The 20,301-nt window shown below is 40.8% G+C and overlaps 1 protein-coding gene across 1 annotated transcript in view; it reads left to right on the top strand.

Moving 5' to 3' along the window:
• Positions 1-1,021: 1,021 nt before the first annotated feature.
• CDC5L (cell division cycle 5 like) overlaps positions 1,022-20,301 on the top strand; it is a 38,115-nt gene continuing 18,835 nt past the window's right edge. The window contains exons 1-12 of the mRNA XM_053284134.1: positions 1,022-1,359; positions 5,997-6,100; positions 8,232-8,393; positions 8,586-8,713; positions 9,191-9,290; positions 10,517-10,735; positions 11,891-12,035; positions 12,640-12,828; positions 13,775-13,923; positions 15,303-15,465; positions 18,941-19,105; positions 20,058-20,138. Of these exons, the coding sequence (XP_053140109.1) occupies positions 1,315-1,359; positions 5,997-6,100; positions 8,232-8,393; positions 8,586-8,713; positions 9,191-9,290; positions 10,517-10,735; positions 11,891-12,035; positions 12,640-12,828; positions 13,775-13,923; positions 15,303-15,465; positions 18,941-19,105; positions 20,058-20,138 (1,650 nt within the window). The 5' untranslated portion in view covers positions 1,022-1,314. The remainder of the gene's footprint in view (positions 1,360-5,996; positions 6,101-8,231; positions 8,394-8,585; positions 8,714-9,190; positions 9,291-10,516; positions 10,736-11,890; positions 12,036-12,639; positions 12,829-13,774; positions 13,924-15,302; positions 15,466-18,940; positions 19,106-20,057; positions 20,139-20,301) is intronic.

Here is a 20,301-nt window from a genome sequence, read left to right as displayed (position 1 = left end):
GTTTCATTAAAAGCTAGTTCAGTAAAGTCTAGTGATAAAGCAGGGCTAGTGCTTACATTGAGCAGGTTTGAACACCTGAGCAGGATGGTGTTGAAGGGCTTCTGGCAGCAGTAGGAATTACCTGTTCAGTCAGAATAAGCTAGCAGGTAGGCATGGACTGAATAAACGTTATTGCTAGGCCAGTGGTAAAGGAAAGGGCAAGGTTATTATTTATATATATCATTTATAGAAAGAGAGGAATGGTCCTTCCCTGTGAAGTGTATTATCTAGAATGAACCAAGTTAATGTTATTGTAATAAAGGTTACGTGCAGCTGTGGACAGCTTACCACATGTGTGGTAGAAATTATTTATTACATTTATAAACCGCCCCATCCAGAGGCTCTGGGCGGTGAACAACAGCTTTTAAAAGACATAAAAACACAAATATGTGTTCTTTTTCCTTCTATGGTTACCACGCTGCTCCACTTTGCTCAATGGCTTTCCTGTTTCTTCAGAGACAGCAGTGACAAAGGCAGGATGGAGGCTTGATTCCGAAGCATGGGATATACCCGCTCAGGCTAATATCTAGAAGGCAAGTTCTAGTTTTTTGTACCCCCAAATACGAGAACCAGCATAGGCCAGTAGAGGAACTTGGATAAGGAACATTCCCGACAGTCTTCCTCCCTAAGAAGTCAGCGTAGGTGCAGTGCTTTCTTTTTAAAGCTATCTCCGGCATGGCATATTTTTAAAAATATGTATTAAAGTCTTCTACTACTAGGATAATCCCAGCAGAATTGCATTCGTTACATCATAGGGGGCGGGGGAAGACACAAGCTCTGAGGCATCTTAAATCAATATATCTATATGCTTGTAGCAGTGATAAGCAAAAGGTCATTGCTTTAGCTGCTGGTTCTCTGACAGAGATATTATATCCTTCGTGGTTTCCTTTTCAGATGTGGAAACCGCCGAAGTGAATGAGGTAAACTGTCTCGACAGTCTACAAAGATCCCGCTTCTTGGTGCTTGCAACACTGTGGCAGCTTCTCTTCCTCCGCATCTACACGCCAGCATGATTTCCCTTTCCATTCTTAGGGGAAGGCGAAGGCGCTGACCATAGAGCAAAGAGACATAGAAGGTCCGCTTTCTGGTACTTTCCTAGACCGGCTTCTCCAATCCCGAGTGCGCATGTGCCGCGCTGTCGAACACACCTTCTGCCCGATTACGCTTGCGCGGCTTCCTAACAATCTGGTGTGGCGCATTGGAAGCGACGCGGCTTTAGTGCTGCCGTTTCTCCCCTGGTCTGCTGCCTAGAGCTCGTTCCTTCCAGCCGCGAAGATGCCGCGAATTATGATTAAAGGGGGCGTGTGGCGGAACACCGAGGTAGGTGACACAGCCCGTTTCTTCTCTTCGCCCCGCGTTCGTGTCTCCGGAGGCCTCTCTCCCGCTTCACCGAGGAGGGGGTGGTGCGCATGCGCCCAAGTCTTATCGGTTTAAGGCGCCTGCGGGGCTTGAAAAGGTGGTCAGGTGTGCAGTCCGATCCTGTCGAATAGGAGTGCCTCAGACTTGGGTCCCCAGATGTTGTTGCATTTCGACTCCCATCATCTTTAGCCACACTGGCCAAAGGCCATGGGAGTTGTGGTCCAACAACATCTGGGGTCCCACGTTTGAGAATCCCCGCTCTACTTCTGAGCAACCCTGTAAATCCCAGTTTGATTCGTGGGGCTTGCTCCCGGATAAGCATGCGTAAGGCTGCAATCTCCAATACCTATTCCTGAATAAAGAGCTAGCAGTATGATCTTTTGGTCCTGAAAGCGTAAGGAGAATAAGGGCAGGGGGTGATCCTGATACCCTTCAAGTGCATTTCCTTCAGTGAAGAATGCTGCTCCAGAATACAAATTTTATATGGATTTTGCAGGAAATATTATGTATGCTTTCATGGGGTGGGGGAATGTTATATTGGAATTTGCCCTTTGTCCAGTGTTGACTATTAAGAAAACAAACATAGCAACTTCTGAAAACCTAAAGGTTTTCAGGAGGTTTAGGCTTCAATCTTATGCATACTTATTTTTTTTATTATTATTATTATTATTATTATTACATTTATATCCTGCTCTTCCTCCAAGGATCCCAGAGCCCACTGCATACTTGAGTTTCTCCTCACAACAACCCTGTGAAGTAGGTTAGGCTGAGAGAGATGTGACTGGCCCAGAGTCACCCAGCTAGTATCATGGCTGAATGGAGATTTGAACTCGGGTCTCCCCGGTCCTAGTCCAGCACTCAAACCACTGCACCACGCTGGTTCTCATGCTTACTTCTGTTTACTTCTGTTTAGAAGTAAGCCCTATTACATTGCCTGATTCCCAGCAAACATACAAAATATCAAATGGTTGAGTTCCCTTTTATGTCTAAGATGTCACTACATTATCTATAATGAAAATAAAGACAAGAAAACCACAGTATGTATTGTAGTCACATTCATTCAGATAATCTTGTATTTAAGGCATTGACATTTTAAGACTAAAGGTCTGCTTAATCCAGCATCCCATTGCTCACAGTGACCAATGAAATGTTTCTAGGAAGCCCACAAGCATGGCTGAAGGCAGTGGCCTTCTCTCATGATGACCCTTCAGCAAATGGCATTTCATGGCTCTCTAGTTGTGAACATGTCAGTTCAATGTAGTAATTGATAGGTTTGTCTTCCAAGGAATTGTCTAACTCTCTATAAACCTGTCCAAGATAGTGAATATCATCATATCTTGTGCCAGCAAATTCCACAAATTAATTATAAAGCATTTAATTCTGTGAATAAGTGCTTCCCTTTATCTGTTACAGATCTATCAATTGATTAATCTAATGCCAATTAATTTATTATTATTTATTTATTCGATTTCTATACCACCCTTCCAAAAATGGCTCAGGGTGGTTTACACAGAGAAATAACAAATAAATAAGATGGATCCCTGTCCCCAAAGGGCTCACAATCTAAAAAGAAACATCAGATAGATACCAGCAACAGTCACTGGAGTTACTGTGCTGAGGGTGGATAGGGCCAGTTACTCTCCCCCTGCTAAATAAAGAGAATCACCATGTTAAAGGGTGCCTCTTTGCCAAGTTAGCAGGGATTAATTAATTGCACTGGATGTCCTTGAGATCTAGTGACTGACAAGTAGTTCGTGACATCACTGTATTGTGAGACATAGAGATAAACTATCCATTTTCTCCATGTTATGCATAATTTCATAAACCTGTCATGATCATCCCCCCCCAATCTCCCCTCCCCGCAAAAAACTGGTTAGTATATGTGTCACATTGGAGAAAAAATAAATAAATCGTAAAGTGTGTTCTTTTAAATTAACTTTCATTGAACTTTCTTTGCTATTTTGATGTCCCTTTCTTCAGTCTGGAGAGATCCTTTTGGAGCTCTTCGTAGTCAATTTGGGTTTTCACCATTCTTTATGAATAATTTAGTGTAATCTGCAAACTTGACTACTTCACTACTCAACCTAACTCCAGATCACTGATGAACAAGAATAGTCCCAATACAAACATCTAGGGACTCTACTTCTTATTTCCTCCATTGTGAGAACAACCATTTTATCTATACTCTGTTTGACCCCTTGCCAGTCGATTAGAGGACCCATGTATTTTCCCATTACTGCTACCTTCTATATCATAACTGCTAAACCAAAGCTAAAGAGACATCTTGCTCAAGAGGCTTGATGAGGGACTTTTGAGAGAAGGTTTTTGGAAGATCAATAAATAATGCCTTTTGCTGCCTCTCAAATAACTACAAAAAGTTGGTGAGACAGGACATTTCTTTACAGAAGCTATGCTGATTCTTCCTCAACAAGACACATTCTTCTCTGTGCTCAGAAATGTGGGGTTTCCAGAAAATTATTAATTTAAAAACAATCTGGAAAATTTCCCATGTATTTCCTCCCTTTTTTGCACAAAATTTGCATTATTCTTTCTTAAAAATAAATGTTCCTGATGTGATTGATTGTGATCTGATTTGTCATATTACTTGTCCTATTTATATAGTTTTTTTAAAAATCCCATACTGTACCTCTTTTCAAGTAGCCAGGCAGTTGAACTGAAATATTTTGTGGGAGAGGAGCGAAACAATAAAAACTCATATTGTGGTTTAAATATTATACTGAAAGAAATTCAAAGCTTTGTGTGGAAAGAATTCAAAGCTTTATGTAGAAAGTAATTGTTTTCAGTGTTTTATTGTTTAACACTCAATAAAACATATGTAACTTCTCACATGGTTCCCAGGGATAATCACTTGAAAAACAATAACAACTTTGAAATGGTCAGACTTGCCTAATGTTACATTGGCAATGCACCCTTCATTGTTACTAATGAATTTTATGAAACCATGCTGGACGCTTAGACTAGCATTGTGTCTGTGTGCACGCAACAATGTGAGCCACACTAGTACTGCAGATCCACTGTGTGTCACCAAAACATGTCCATTAGTGTTGTGTTGTGTGGCCCTCGGGGACATTTGGTGATGCATGGTGGGCTTCAGAGGGAAGAGGAGCTGGTTGAAAATCAACTGGTCAAGCGACAGGGCAGTGGCAATCTGGAACTTGCACTGCTGCACATGCATAGAGTATGAAAAGAGCTGAAAGAGCTGTTATCCCTGTGTACTGAAGGTTAGGCATCCGATAATTCAAAGACATTTTGGTTAAATATATTACATTAACCATTAATAGTAATCAAATAATGCTTGAATATTTTAAATGTTTATTAGAAAAGAAAAGATAATTGTGATCTTCTAGACTACGAATACAGGTAATTCCTCATAGCTGAAAGCCAGTTCACATGCAGAGCAGTGTTTCCTCTAACAGGCATTCCCAGATGTTGTTGACTACAACTCCCATAACCCCCAAGCAAAGGCTGTTGCAGCTAGGGATTCTGGGAATTGCAGTCAACAATATCTGGGAATCCCTGTTAGAGGGAACACTGCTCTGCATGTGAACTGGCTTTCTGCTATGAGGAATTACCTGCATTCATAGTTTAGAAGATCACAATTATCTTTTCTTTTCTAATAAACATTTAAAATATTCAAGCATTATTCAATTACTATTAATGGTTAATGTAATATATTTAACCAAAATGTCTTTGAATTATCGGATGCCTAAGCTTCAGTACACAGGAATAGATAACAGCTCTTTCAGTCAAGGACCACTCATAGAATGCAGACAACCTGCTGATTTTGAGTTATCTTAATTTTCTGGATCTTGACCAGAGCAGAAGCAGAGCTCTGAACAGAATGAGGCTCTGAATTGCCTGAGAGCAATTTCGAGTCACTCCTGGCAATCAGGCACATGTTAATGGCAAGCCTGGTAGTGCTGATGTGTAGTGTTCATGTATGATGTTGTGATAGTTGCCTGCAAAGCATAGCTAGGCTGGCTGGCTGGCAACCTTATTCTTCTAATGAGACTTCAACAAGACTTGTCCAGTTGTAGGATACTAGCTGACACTAAGCACAGCCTACCATCTTTGTAAGGAGCCGATGTATGGCTCTTGTGACATCAAAGGAAGCTACAATACTGTCCTGAGGAAGCTGCATTTCCTCAGGCTTCTGCATGATCTTGAATAGGGGAACCTGCGGAAGTGCAGTTTCTGCAATTCCTGTCTCGGTGTCGGAGCTTCTTTTGAAGTTGCAAGAGCCCCTTATGAAGTGGATCCTTGTGAAGGCAGTAAACTGAGCATCATGTCAGCTGTTGTCTGTGAGGAAAGAAGGGACTTGCTGTTGTGAGGGAGGACGGGGCAGTCTCGGTAGTCATGCTCTCACGCTATGGTGTGATAAAGTTTTCTTACACAACATGGGTGAGCATCGTCAATTTCTAGCAATAGCACTGAAAGGTTTTCTCAGCTGTTGTACATTCTCTTTACTTACTGTGTCCATGAGATGAAGAAGATTGCCTTACCCTTCCTTTGAGACTCGAGATAGTTCTGGGGAAGTGCTGCAATGAATAATAATAAAAATCTCTTTTTGTTTTAAGGATGAAATTCTTAAAGCAGCTGTGATGAAATATGGGAAAAACCAATGGTCTCGTATTGCCTCTTTGTTGCACAGAAAATCGGCAAAACAGTGCAAAGCTAGATGGTATGTATTACAATATCATATCTGAGAGAAATTGTACTAATAACAGTATTTGTTGGGCCATACGTCATAACAGAGCTAAACAGCAGTACAAAATAAAATCCAAGAATAGTAATATAGGATATTATATATGTGGGGGAAATTGAATTCTTTATTAGTGGGAAACATCATAATCATCCATCCAGTATAGGCTGGCAGAGTAGTTCTAAAACTAGGGCTATGTACAGTGTGCACCAGAAATCCCTAAACTACTGCAAATTCTGAATGCAGAATAAATTGCATGAATTTGCACATAATACCTGTGTCTGTGTTTATCCCTCTCTCAAGTGTGGCTTTTTTGTATGGGCTTGGAATTTATCAAGTTCAGCTGCAGCAACTTCAGTCATCAGACAAGTTTCAAAATGGATCTTTCTGCACCACACTAATTTGAGGGAAATTGAACAAAAGTAGCTGGTTGTAACATGAATAGGGCCTGAGATGTACCTAATCATTCATATCTGTTGAGGAGGAAAACTGAGGACATGTTGTAGTTAGGTGTTTTCCACCGTAATCGGAGCCCATCCTTGACATAGGGTAATTCCGTCACGCTCTAGGAATCGACAGGAAGTTAACACAGCAGAGTTTTCCTGGAAGGTCGACTGGCCCCAGAGCCAATGGTAGCCCCTATTAACCCTAAGAGTATCTCCCTGACGAGTGTTCCCTCTAACAGGAATTCCCAGATGTTGTTGATTACAACTCCCAGAATCCCTAGCTATCATGGCTTTTGCTTGGGGATTCTGGGAGTTGTAGGGAATCTTGTAGTTCTGGGAATCTCTTTTAGAGGGAATACTGTCCCTGACTAATTATTCACTGGACCTGTGGAAGCGTCAGCTGAATACTCTGTACAGTCCCCCTGGTAGCACCCAGAAGTGACTGTTCCTACCATGCAGTGCTCTCAGCACTGGTGAGGGTCCTTTATGGGAAACAGATTCTTCTTGACACCATCTTGGAAGGTATACACTGAGTACTGGGAAGTGCAGCTCTTCTCAGCACTTTCCTCCTAGACCTCACAAGAGAGCTCTCTCTTAAGGGCCCCTGTCCCAGCACTGAGAAAAGGACACTACTGTGCGGAGTTCAGCACAATGGGAAATGCCTCTCATAGTGAAGGTTTTTTGCCAAAGTGGCTCCTGCTTGCAAAATAGTGAAGATCACTGTCATAGTTGGTTTGGGCCATGTATTGGCCTAGAGACGTAAGTTTTGGGTGGTATCAAAATATGTTAAAATAAAATAAATAATAATGCAGGTTGCATTTGAGAAGTAGCCCTTTCTTAGTACACTGCTACGTGGATAAAATAGAATGTCTTCTGATACCATCCTTCTCTGTTGTGCCAGTAGTGGTGTCATTTGTTTGTCTGCCTGCATGGTCATTTTCAATTACTTTTGTCCTCTGGCAATTGGAAATGTTCCTTGATGACATTTCATTATAATGTTGTCATCCGGCATCTTTGGATCCTGGGAATGCCAGCAGTAGTAGATGGCACAGTAAATGTTATGCTGCCCACCTCCAGTATTGCTGTCCTCTGAAACTGCTGACCAGCATCCCCACTGTCTCTTGATGATGTGTCTGCATGCTGAGCAGGCAGATGCATCCCCGCTGCTGAGAGCTTCTGGAGCCCCACTGCACAAGGGGTGGGGCGACTCTTGCAGATCTCTCCTTCTCCTGGAACTGCATTGCATCACCCAAATATATGTCCCTGAGGATTGCACAACCCCGAGGGACATATTTTCAAATGGAGCAGAGCATTTCTGGGGGAAGGAGAGATCAGCAAAAGTCATCACTCCACTTGCACAATGGAATTGGCAGAGCTCCAGAAGCTCTCTGTGGTGGGAATGCATATGCATGGTGTGTGGGCACACGGACAGTGTGGATGCCAGCCTCTTTGTTTCAAGTTATCTTTCCTTCTTCTTTTAATTATTAGTGAAAGTTTAACTATAAAACTGCAAAAGGTGAGTGTGCCATATTGTTTATATTCTCTTCTATTACACAAGGGTCAGAAATGCTGATATGAAATCTATGTAGTGATGTACTGCTAACTGAAATTGTTAACATTAAACTATCTTGAAAAAACTGTTCATTTTCATTATTGTGAAAAAGGTACGAGTGGCTCGATCCAAGTATCAAGAAGACAGAATGGTCGCGGGAAGAAGAAGAGAAGCTGTTGCATTTGGCCAAACTTATGCCAACCCAGTGGAGGACTATTGCACCAATCATTGGAAGAACAGCTGCTCAGTGCTTGGAACATTATGAATTTCTGCTGTAAGTAATTATGCACTGTAATGAATGAACAGCTTCTTCTTGGGAAGGTCTGACTAGCATTGTGTGTACCAAGAACAGCTGGCCTTTTGTGGTGGGTTCTTCTCTTATGCACTAGCAGTGTGCATGTGTTACCTTTTTTTTGTTTCAGATTTTTGCACAGGTATCAACACTGTCTCTTGATACTCTTTTCAGGGATAAGGCAGCTCAGAGAGACAATGAAGAAGAAACTGCAGATGATCCTCGCAAGCTTAAACCTGGAGAAATTGATCCAAACCCAGAAACCAAGCCAGCCAGGCCAGATCCTATTGATATGGATGAAGGTATGCTTGAGAGACCTGTTGTGAATTTGTCTCTTTGCCACTATTCTATTCCTGGACATGTTCACCATTTCTGCTTATATCAAGCATCTGTTCTTTTGTGCCTTGCCTTTAATTAAATCCTATTCAGTTTTATGTACTTAATTTTCTTCATTAAATTAATTCTATTTCTGCTTTATTTTTCTGTGTATTTTGCATATTTCCTTTTTTCTTAGACTTCAGTTCAATACTGCCCTTCCACTGCTTTCCTTTCTCTGAATGATACACATGTATTTAAGTCAACATCCTCCTTACTTTGGTTCATTAGTGTGGCTTATTTGCTAAAATGATTCTGAGCCAAACTAGTTCAGAGAAGGCATTGGGGATCTGGAGTCTGTGCTAACCTATATATTTTTCCAATTTTCATTATGCTTTTTGTTTTTTATTTCATGCTGCCAATTTTAAATGAGAAGATCGCTAATTATTATGTTCCTTTTGCAGATGAACTTGAGATGCTTTCTGAAGCGAGAGCTCGTTTGGCCAACACTCAGGGAAAGAAAGCCAAAAGAAAAGCAAGAGAGAAGCAGTTAGAAGAAGCTAGGTAGGCATCTTGGCATTTCTGCCGTTCTTGGCTAAACTGAATCTGTTTGTTGGCCAAACTCAAATTAAGGTGGTATGCTTTTAATGCTTCCCAGTGTCATGTAGGAATTTCCCAAGATCAGTTGATTGTAGACAGGTGTCTCAGTTGTCTGGTGGCAATAGTGCGGTCGCTTTCACTCTCCCTAATAACAGCCATTTTGACAGCCAACTTTGCTTTTTAGCAATTTTCTCTCACTGTGTGGCAAGTAAGTAGACACTGATGACTGGGAAGGGGACATGAATCTTTATAGAGCAATGCCATATTTTCTTTGTTTTCCCTCTTTTTTGGGTCTTATTTGCTTAAAAATTGTGATAGATTCAAGTCAGCAGTTCTGTATGTTGAAATACTAAAGCCCATCATGAAGAAAATGTCATTTAGTGGTTAGAATTTGCACTTGGATGTAGGAAACCAAAGTTCAGCTCAGTATTGGTAATGAAAGTTATAGAGTGGCCTGGAGCAAAACAGTGGCTGACATTCAGACTAAATTACTTGTCAGAAGTCCTACTGAAATTTAGTAGGTTTTAAAAGTAATTCCTGAGAAATACTCTTGAGTAATTTAGACTGGATGTCAGTGTTTAGTCATTATCTGTTGGCTGGACTAGCTCACACTAAATGCTGCAGTACACTGGAAGATTCAAATTCAAATGAAATCACTCAGCAAGAATTAGTCTTCCTCAGTCTAAAACATGGACCAGTCTTATTGGTTTCTGAAGTCTTCAGGCAGACTTTAGTTTTCCTTTCATCCTGAGAAGAAGACAAACTTCTAGGGTGTGACTAGTCAAATTAACACATTTTGAAGTCAGGAAGAAAAGTTTTCCTAAAATCAGTCAGACTCTTGGTATGAAGAAAAATATATTTAGTGAGTCTCACACAAAACCTTTTATGGACTTGGAAGTCTGTCCCAGCTAACATCTGTAGTTGTGGCAGCAGCAGTAGTAGTAAAATCAAGCACATGCTTGAACCTCTGTATTAAAGCCTTTGTGTTCTTATGAGCCCTGATTCAAAACTGATGTCTTGTTCTGTACATTATGCAACATAATATGGAATGCTTGTTGGAACTAACTTTCAGTAAACTAATATTTTACACAGTAAACCGACAACTGATGTTTCATCTAAAAGTTGTGTGTATTGTGTAGCTGGTGTAGCCATTCCTTTCACATTTAGGTTAATTTATTGTACCTCCTTAGGCGTCTTGCTGCTCTCCAGAAGAGGAGGGAACTTCGAGCTGCTGGGATTGAGATCCAGAAGAAAAGGAAAAAGAAAAGAGGAGTGGACTACAACGCTGAAATCCCATTTGAGAAGAAGCCTGCCCCAGGTTTTTATGACACATCAGAAGAAAACTATCAAGCATTGGATGCAGATTTTAGGAAATTAAGGCAACAAGACTTAGATGGGGAATTGAGATCGTAAGTTGAAACTTGATTAAAAGATTCAGATGGTTAGTATTTTTGCAAAAGAAGCATAGGACAAAGGCTTGTGGAATGTTGCCAATTGCATATATGTTATTGTATGTTAAACTTCCTTTGTCTCTTGAATTCTCCCCAAAATTAAAAATAAGAGATTCATAGTTAATGTTTAAAAACAAAATATTTCTAGCCATCACTTTTTAATGCTGATCATTACTTTTAAGGTGCTGGTCATTTTAGTTTGGAATTTAGATACCTCAAGGGCCATCTTCACTCATGTTCCTCTCTGCGTTCTCCAATTGTCATCTGAGAACTTATGTTGGGTAACTCTGAGGTGCAGTGTGCATCCATTCGGAGCAAGTTTTTTCTAACGGTGACACTGAATCTGTGAAACACCCTTCTGATAAGCAGGGCTGCTCAACTTCGACCCTCCTGCAGGTGTTGGCCTACAACTCCCATAATCCCTGGTTATTGGTCGCTGTGGCTGGAGATTATGGGAGTTGTAGTCCAAAAACAGCTGGGGGGCCTAAGTTGAGCAGGCCTGTAATAGAGGCTCAGTTGGCACCTACTCTGCCATCCTTCAGGTGTTGTGCCAAAACCTGAATATTGGAGGCTTCCATTGTGGATTGTGATTTTAATTTAGTTACCTCTTCATGATGTTTTTGTGTTACAGTATTGTGATTTCATGAATTTTGTTGTGTTTATTGTTAGACATCTTAAGCAAGAAGACATAAAGCAGAACACCCTTTTAGTAGTGCTCCACCCCCTTCTGTTTGCATGTTACATCAGTGTACAAAATAATATTGGGTATGGTGATAACAGTGTATTGAAGGAGTCAGTAAACTTATATTTATATCCGTAAAAAAGATATATATATATATGGCAGTTTCCTTTTTGGATTAATGTATTTTTATAAATGATAATGAAACTTAATATCAATTTATTTTACCAATATAACTTTAAGTAATCTACCAATGTGATAAATACTGGATTTTAAATATGTGTGTGTGTGTGTGTGTGTGTATCTGCCGATCTCTTGCTGTGCTCTGCAACATATACGCTATGCAAGTAAATCAGACCTTCCATCTCTTTCTGAATGAATTGAGTTCTGCTAATTGATTGTTGGCATTTAATTATGGCTTTTTGTTTCAAAAGGGAAAAGGAAGGAAGAGAACGGAAGAAAGACAAGCAACAACTGAAACGGAAAAAAGAATCTGATTTACCTTCAGCAATTCTTCAGACCAGCGGTGTGTCAGAGTTCACTAAAAAAAGAAGTAAGCTGGTGCTTCCAGCTCCTCAGGTAAATTGCTTGTTGCTATCGCTGTCTGATAGTTGAGAATCGGTGTAGATCCAGCTGCTTCTGTTCACATCACTGCTAATGATGCTTATGTTATGCTGTAAGAAGACGACTGGTTAGAATAACAGCTCAAATACATATTGGTGTCTTTCCCCTTAAGTGTTGCCGGATGCACATTGCCTATTGATTCCCATATTGCATATTGCCCATTGACTTTGCCGCCCCTTTTTCATGTTGCAGAACTACAGTGTGAGAATGTTTCGTCTCGTACCCACAATAACTTTGCATATTTTTGCTGGAAGTTCTATCATTTTTAGCAATACATCACCCTGCCAGACATGGGGATTATGGTTACTGCTGGAAATGGATGCAGTACTGCAAAACGAATGAAAGATATATACCTGCGCCAGATAGTTTGAAGGAGAAAAATATGGCCTTAGCAGTTGAAACTGTTGCCCATAGTTTTCTGTGTTGTTTGAATATCTGTTAAGGTTCTATAACCCAGTGTTTCAATGCTGAGGCTGGGCTCTTCATCACTGGGTGTTCCTTGACACCTTACGAATTTGGTTACACACCATTCAGTTAATGGATTTCTCCCCTGTTTAAGATTTCAGATACAGAACTTGAGGAAGTAGTAAAAGTTGGCCAAGCAAGTGAGATCGCACGTCAGACAGCAGAAGAATCTGGGATCACAAATTCTGCTTCCAGCACGCTCTTGTCAGAATACAATGTTACGAACAACAGCATTGCACTTCGAACACCCAAAACCCCAGCAGCACAGGACAGGATCCTACAGGTAAAAACCTAAATATAATACTTAATTGTAACATTATACTGGCAGCCTTCTCCTGTAGTTCTTTACTGCTTCATTCTTAATTGCAGTTCTTTGAAAGGACTAGTCTCCTACTGAGTAGAGCCAGAGGAAGGTCTGTTCCATGGCAGGTTGTTATATGACTTGGTAGGAATTGATGCACACTCTCTCTCTCTGCTTGGAGAATAGCATAGCCAGGGCAACACCAGCTGTCTCTGCCTGGTCCCAGCATGGAGAAGTTCTAGAAGGAAGGATAGATGGCAGAAGTAGTTAAGGAAAGGAGTAAGAGAGATTCTTCAGAACATGTGTTGCATGCAGGAAGTCCAAGGTTCTATCCCTGGCATCTCCAGGCAGGACTGGGAAAGACTCCTGTCTGACGCAGTGGAGAGCCTCTGCCAATCGGAGTAGACAGTGCTAAGCTAGATGGACCAGTGGTCCGACTTGGTATAAACCAGTATGCTCTCATTTCAATCAAGATGAGCCCTTCCTCTGTGCACCCTGTCCACTGCTTGGGTGGCCCAGATTTCGGGAAAGTGGTGGCAGAGACTATGGCCCTAGGCTGCTACTTTCTATGAGGAGGGAGCCCAGGGTTATTGGTGACGGAAGTTTATTTTATTTAATCACAACTCATGTTCCGTATGCTTAAACGGAATTCATATTTTTAAGCTTAAAGAAGCAAAATGCTAATTTCCCATCAAATCTGGAGAGTAGATGCTTTAGCTACTTTGGGTTCCTTTTTTAAAATGGCGCCTTGACTTCTTAGACAAATATCTGTGGTTTCAAATCCTTCTCCCAGCCCCTATATATACTTCAGTGGACAATGCTAAATGTTTCTAGTAATGAAATTGTTGACATCTGATATATTGCTATTTTTGTAGGAATTAGAATTTTGAAAATGATGATTGCTTGCATTATATCACTTTCTATACAGGAAGCTCAGAACTTGATGGCTCTTACAAATGTTGACACCCCCTTGAAAGGTGGACTTAATACTCCCCTCCATGAGAGTGACTTCTCTGGTGTAACACCTCAAAGACAAGTTGTTCAGACACCAAATACTGTGCTTTCCACACCCTTCAGGTAAGTCAGGCTACAGCCATCCCTTGCCAACCACTAGGGTTCCGTTCGGGTAAAATCTCACCATTGGCAAATTTGTGGTTGGTGAGGCATTAAAGTCTATGGGAATCGGGGTTAGGGGAACCACAGCTGCAAAAAGGGGGGAAAAATACCAAAATAATCCCAACCTCTGAGGAGTGCTTGAAAGGAGGTATGGTAGCTGTCTTCAGACATCTGGAGGGTGGTTGTGTAGAAGATGGAGTGGACTTTTTCTCTGTTGTTCCGAAGAGTGAGGCTAGAACTTGGATTGAAATTGCAAGGAAACAGTGCAGGCTAGACATTAGATGGAATTTCCTAGCAGTAACAGCAGTTTGATAGTGGAACAGTCTGCCTTATGTTGTGGTGGGCTCTTCTTCACCTCTCAGAGTTTGGACAGCCATCGGTCAGGGATGGGGCAGCAGTTTCTTGTACTGAGCAGGAGGTTGGTCTAGAAGATCTTCAAGGTCACTTCCAACTCTACCACCCTCCCCAAGCAGGTCCACATGTCTACTTCCCTGCTGGCCTTTTGGCATGCAGCCCAAAGCTGGCTTTTAAGCAAAGCCTTTGGGCTGACTTTAGAGTGACCTAAGGAACTTATTTTTGGCTCCTGTGTCTGTTTTTTGTTGCAATGTTGTTTTCTGTTTTTATTGTTTGTACAACTTTAAATTATGTTGTTGTAAGCTGCTTTAAGCATATTACGGAAAGGTGGGGTGTAAATATTTGAATGAAATAAACGTCTGAACCAGGGCGATGTCTTTTGAGTTTGTAGGCATGTGATGAGTAAAACGTTCAGGGAAATTCCTGGCGTGTTTCCATTGGCGCTTCTCACTCTTTCTGTGAGTGTCCATAATTCATGCCAAATTACCATCCCAAGTTTCCCAGTAGGTCATGCTTCCCTTCTTCTATGTTGCATTAGCAAATAAGATGACATATTTTAGTGCAGACCTTCTAATGCATCCTTCTGCTTTTCCACCGACAGCTGCTGTTATATGGCACAAAAAATAAGATTTGTTGAGCGCTGTGCATGCACACTTTTAGTAGGTGGAATGATAAGAGAAATCTACCATTGCCCAAATCTGATGTTCATAATTTTTACCAACTAATGTTCTCTGCATTCTTATTTATTAAGACCCTTGATATCAATTAACTGTAGTTGATTCCCCTTTGTTTCTGCATATGGGATATATGTTTGTAGTTGCTGACATACAAAATGGATGATAGGCTGATTCAAAACTGAATCCAAAACTGAGACTTAAGGGCAGAAAGTGTGACAGCCACATACATGAGATTTCAAGATGTACATAAGTTTGCACTGCACTGCTTCACTCAGATATGTCATACTTGAGCAAATGTATTTTTCCTAGGACTCCTTCTCATGGAGCCGAAGGCTTGACTCCTCATGGGGGAATGACTCCAAAGCCGGTCGTGGGAGTGACTCCAGGTAGAACTCCACTGCGCGATAAGCTAAACATTAATCCTGAAGAGGGAATTGCAGATTACAGCGATCCATCATATACCAAACATATGGTAGGTAGCATATGATCTTAACTTCTAGAACCCTGGTTTACTGCATAAACCAGAGCTTTCAAAAATTGTGCTTGAGACTCTTCCCAAATTGACAGAAATTCATTTGAATGTTTGCAGGTATAACTAAGTCAATACATATGTAGTGTAAGAGATCTGTGACTAGATCTCTCCCATTAAAAACAAAAATTGGTAAAGCAGCTGTTGTGTAGAAAGGGCTCTAATTATTTTTGCCAAAGTAGTAGCACCTATATTAGGCAACAGCAATATAGGAAGATGCTGAAAGGCATCATCTCATACTGTGCGGGAGGAGGCAATGGTAAACCCCTCCTGTATTCTACCAAAAGAAAACCACAGTTCTCTGTGGGCACCAGGAGTCGAAATCGACTTGACGGCACACTTTACTTCAGTAGCACTGAGAGAGTGACATTTTCCTGATCCAAATCCCCCACCCTCAGCTGCTGTTAGCCCCACCGGGTAAAAATAGAGGTACTATAGGGCATAATTTAGAGCCAGAATACTGCGCAGGAGGAAGGGTTGAAACACCCTCTCCCTATTGCTGGGACTCTGATCAGAACTGGAGCCCCTTGCCTTTGCTCTAAAGTTTATTTGGATTTTTAAACAACTTTAGGAAATTGAGTCATCTTGGCTGCATGGCAAAGATGATTCTGCAGCCATCTGTGTGTGAGGAAAGAGAAGGAAGGTGGGGATAGAGACAGTGGGATTCATAGGGAAAAGGACACAAGTATAGTTAAAAATCCACACAGGTTGGCTCATAGGGAGAAAAGAATCAGCAAAATATGGAGTTATCCCCTGCTGCTCTGCCTCTGCAGTTTTCAGTCAGCATGAGAAGTAGAGAGTTTAAAATATGGTCATGTTGGGCAGTTCACATGGTTAAACTAATGTTGCTTCTGAGAGGATCTAGAGACTCCCATGGCCTGTTCACTCCCCCATAGAGCAATTGTGTTAAACCTAGAAATTTTCTACAGTTGGCAATGCACCAGCTTGGCACAAGGCCAACATTTTCAAACCAAGTCTTAAGATTCTGCATCTCGGCTCCGTGTTAGGTTGGTGTAGTGGGTAGTCTCATGTGTAGGTATACCTCGCCCAGTGGAAATGCAGTCAGGACTTGGTTGGACTTGGAGAGGGGTTCATGCCTTCCCACATTTGCTTATATTGGCCAGCCTCGCCGTCTGCGAAATTGCCCACAGAAATCTGCTCATGGTCTATTAATACAGTATCTGTGCTCCTAATGTATCTGGGATAAAAATAAAGCCCAACTGGAAAAAGTAAAGCAGTCTTTAGTATGTCTAGTGAAACTGTTTTCAAAATCATCTGAGACATTTCATTATATGACTAGACTTCACTGAATAGGAAACCTGCCATCCCATAGAGAGAATCTTTCCTCACACATTCCTCAGGCTTCTCATTTTGGCTCCCGGTTATAAATACAGCACCTTCCGATGAACTTCTCTTCTTTACCAAGGAGAAAAACTGGGGTCCACGGAACAGGAGAGTGAAGAGAAAGCAAGACCTGCGAACAAAAAAGGTGAATAATGATAAATGTTTAAACCAGCTCTCAACAAACATCAAAATAATCAAACACAACTGTATAACACATATGAAAATACATGTAAAAATACTACAACAAAATGCCAAGTAGAATAATGAAATACAATGGAAAAATGAAAAACCAGTTTATGTAGGTTAGTTATAAGTTTATTCGGTCATTGACCAGCAAACAGTTTATGTAGGTGTCCAAACACAGTCCGAGATGTCTTCAAAAATGAGAAATTGAGAAGTACATGCAGTACTGGTGATGAGTCCTCAAATCCAAAGAGAGGAAACAAAGTACTCAGTGAAGTGATGAAGATGCATGTTGATCAAATCATGATTCCTTCATATGAAGAAAGTAAGCAACCTGCTCTGCAATGACTAGCAATGAAAGATGGTGGAAGACAAGGCACACCAGGGAAAGTCACACGACAGCCACCCCGGGATATGGAGCTGTTTCGCCAGGAGCTTCATCAGGGGCTAGTTCCCATTAGAACAAGACAAAAGTAGAAAAGCATCTCTTATATGATCAAATTTCTCAAGCATGTTAAAGCCTCAGGGTAGTCATTGCAGAGCAGGTCGCTTACTTTCTTCATATGAAGGAATCATGATTTGATCAACATGCATCTTCATCACTTCACTGAGTACTTTGTTTCCTCTCTTTGGATTTGAGGACTCATCACCAGTACTGCACGTACTTCTCAATTTCTCATTTTTGAAGACATCTCGGACTGTGTTTGGACACCTACATAAACTGGTTTTTCATTTTTCCATTGTATTTCATTATTCTACTTGGCATTTTGTTGTAGTATTTTTACATGTATTTTCATATGTGTTATACAGTTGTGTTTGATTATTTTGATGTTTGTTGAGAGCTGGTTGTTTATACATTTATCATTATTCACCTTTTTTGTTCGTGGGTCTTGCTTTCTCTTCCCTCTCTTCTTCACCAAGCAGAATTTAGCCAGCTTCTGAGACTCTAAACTCTTTTTGTATCTTTGGAAATTGTTTGTACTTTATTGCTGTCTAATTAGTTGTGACGTAAGAAGAACTTCTATGAGTATGATCATGGAAGTTAACTCCCTGATTCTGTGCATTCTCCTTTTGGATTTGGTATCCACTTGCAAACTGTTGTTTGAATATGCTTTGAGTTTGGGGCTGGAAATTCAAAGTCCCCTTATAAACTACTTTAAAGGACTTAACTATCCCCCCTCTTATTTTTACATCTCAAAAAATGCCTCCCTTTTGTGTATTAGAGGTCCATTCTTTTCCTTACTTTTGAGCAGGTGGGCTCTAATGGCAAAATTGTAGTGGGCGATAAAAAAATCACATGAATAGTCTTTCAGGTGATGCAAGACTATTATCCAGGGCTCCTGCTAGTGAATGGCTGTGACACATTTTATTTTGAGATATTAAAAAAAAACACAACTTGGATCAGTCCATTCAGGAAACCATGTTGCTATTAAAGAACTTTTCCAGGGTAGGGGTTTTTTTTGCCCATACAAGCAGTCTTGGCCTTCTCTTGGTGCATACTTATGTAGACAGACATCATGCATGATGCTACTGATCATCTCTGTGATCACTTGTAACTTTTGTTGCTGCAACCACTGTACTCACAGATATGGACTGGAACAATCTCCATAAATGTTAAGATCCTTGTCTGAATCCTAGCACAAATGATCCTTGAAAAACATCACTCAAAACCTTTCATTTTGTGTTTGGTTTACCTTTGGGGTGCTTTGTTTGGTCACTTAATGAGCCTTCTGTAAAAAGGAAAGTCAGAAATGTGAGGATTGTGGCTGTGGAGCTAGTCACAGACAGTGAAAATAATCAGGCTGACTTAACACTAGGATTATTTTGTCCCATTATTGATTTAGGAGAACAAATGCTTACATTGTATCAAACTGCTGTTAACATTCCATAGGAAAGAGAATCCCGTGAAAATCTGCGTCTGGGGCTTATGGGACTTCCTGCTCCAAAGAATGACTTTGAAATTGTCTTGCCGGAAAATGCAGAGAAGGAGCTTGAGGATCACAATGCAGATGATACATACATAGAAGATGCAGCTGATGTGGATGCTCGCAAGCAGGTAGGAATATGGAGAGGAGTGTCTGTTCCCCTCCCCCCCCACACACACACCACCACCACATTTTAGGCACCATGCTCTCATGACGGATGAGCATAACTGAGGCAATGGAAATTTAAGGAGTAACAAGAATGAAGAGTACTGCAAAGAATGCTTGCATACCATAAGCAGCACATTTTTCCATGTAAAAGATCTGAAACTGTTCATCTGGTCTGCACCAACCAAGTGCCATTTAAACCATGAGACATCTAGGCAGTAATAATGTGGCTTAATATAATACAAGTTGCTTATGGAATGCTTTAGAATTGGAAATCTAAGGTCCGTCCTCTTTGGCACTGCCTGGATGCTCTGAGACTGTCCAGACCCTCTGACATAGAGCAGTTAAGACAGTAGTATCAAGAGAAGTTGGACTTCGGTAGAGAGTCAGAGTTTGTGAAATTTCCAGGAATGTACTATATAGGAGAATGCAAATACAGCCTATACCTTTCATTTAAGCTGTGATTTTTGAGATTGGGTAGTGATTGACTTGTCATAGCCTGCATGCTTATATCTCCATAACATGTCCTTTTGGAGTGACTTGTGGGTAGCAGAAAGGGTTCTTCCTGTTTAGAGTTTGACAGATCATAATTGGAGTCAGGAAGAAGGATTTCTTTTCTTGGAGTGGATGGCTCAGCTGGTTCTGCAGTCACGTTCCTATAGTGCATCTCTGTTTGGGGGAAAGTGTTTTGGATTATGTAGGATGATCTATTGAAGAAGGCACCTTATTGTGGCATGTTAGATGATGTTTTCAGTTTCTTACAACTCTAAAACTCTCAAACCCCCCCTTTTTTTCATTTGTTGTTTTCCATCAAGACACTCTTTCATGCACAGAGCCTTGTGACCTTACCTTCTTTGTTGCTGACAAGCCTTCAGGTTTTTTGTAGCATTTGAAATAATGTCTTAAATGTCTTTCTAGGCCATTCGAGAAATTGAACGTATCAAAGCACTAAAGCGAATGCACAAAGCAGTTCAGAAAGATCTTCCAAGACCCTCTGAAGTAAGTTATTCCTAATTCTAATAAAGATAAAATATGTTTAAAGCAAGAGAGACCTTGCCCTTAGTGAAAGTGTAGAAGAATAGACATTGTAGCTATAGGATAGAAGTTGGCAACCAAATTTGGCTTCATGAGGTATGAAAAAAGATCCTTTGGCACTAGAATC

The sequence above is a fragment of the Hemicordylus capensis genome, chromosome 1 (assembly GCF_027244095.1).
Source record: "Hemicordylus capensis ecotype Gifberg chromosome 1, rHemCap1.1.pri, whole genome shotgun sequence".
Classification (NCBI taxonomy): Eukaryota; Metazoa; Chordata; class Lepidosauria; order Squamata; family Cordylidae; genus Hemicordylus; species Hemicordylus capensis.
Note: the sequence above shows the minus strand (reverse complement) of the source record. Positions and strands in the feature narration are given on the sequence as shown.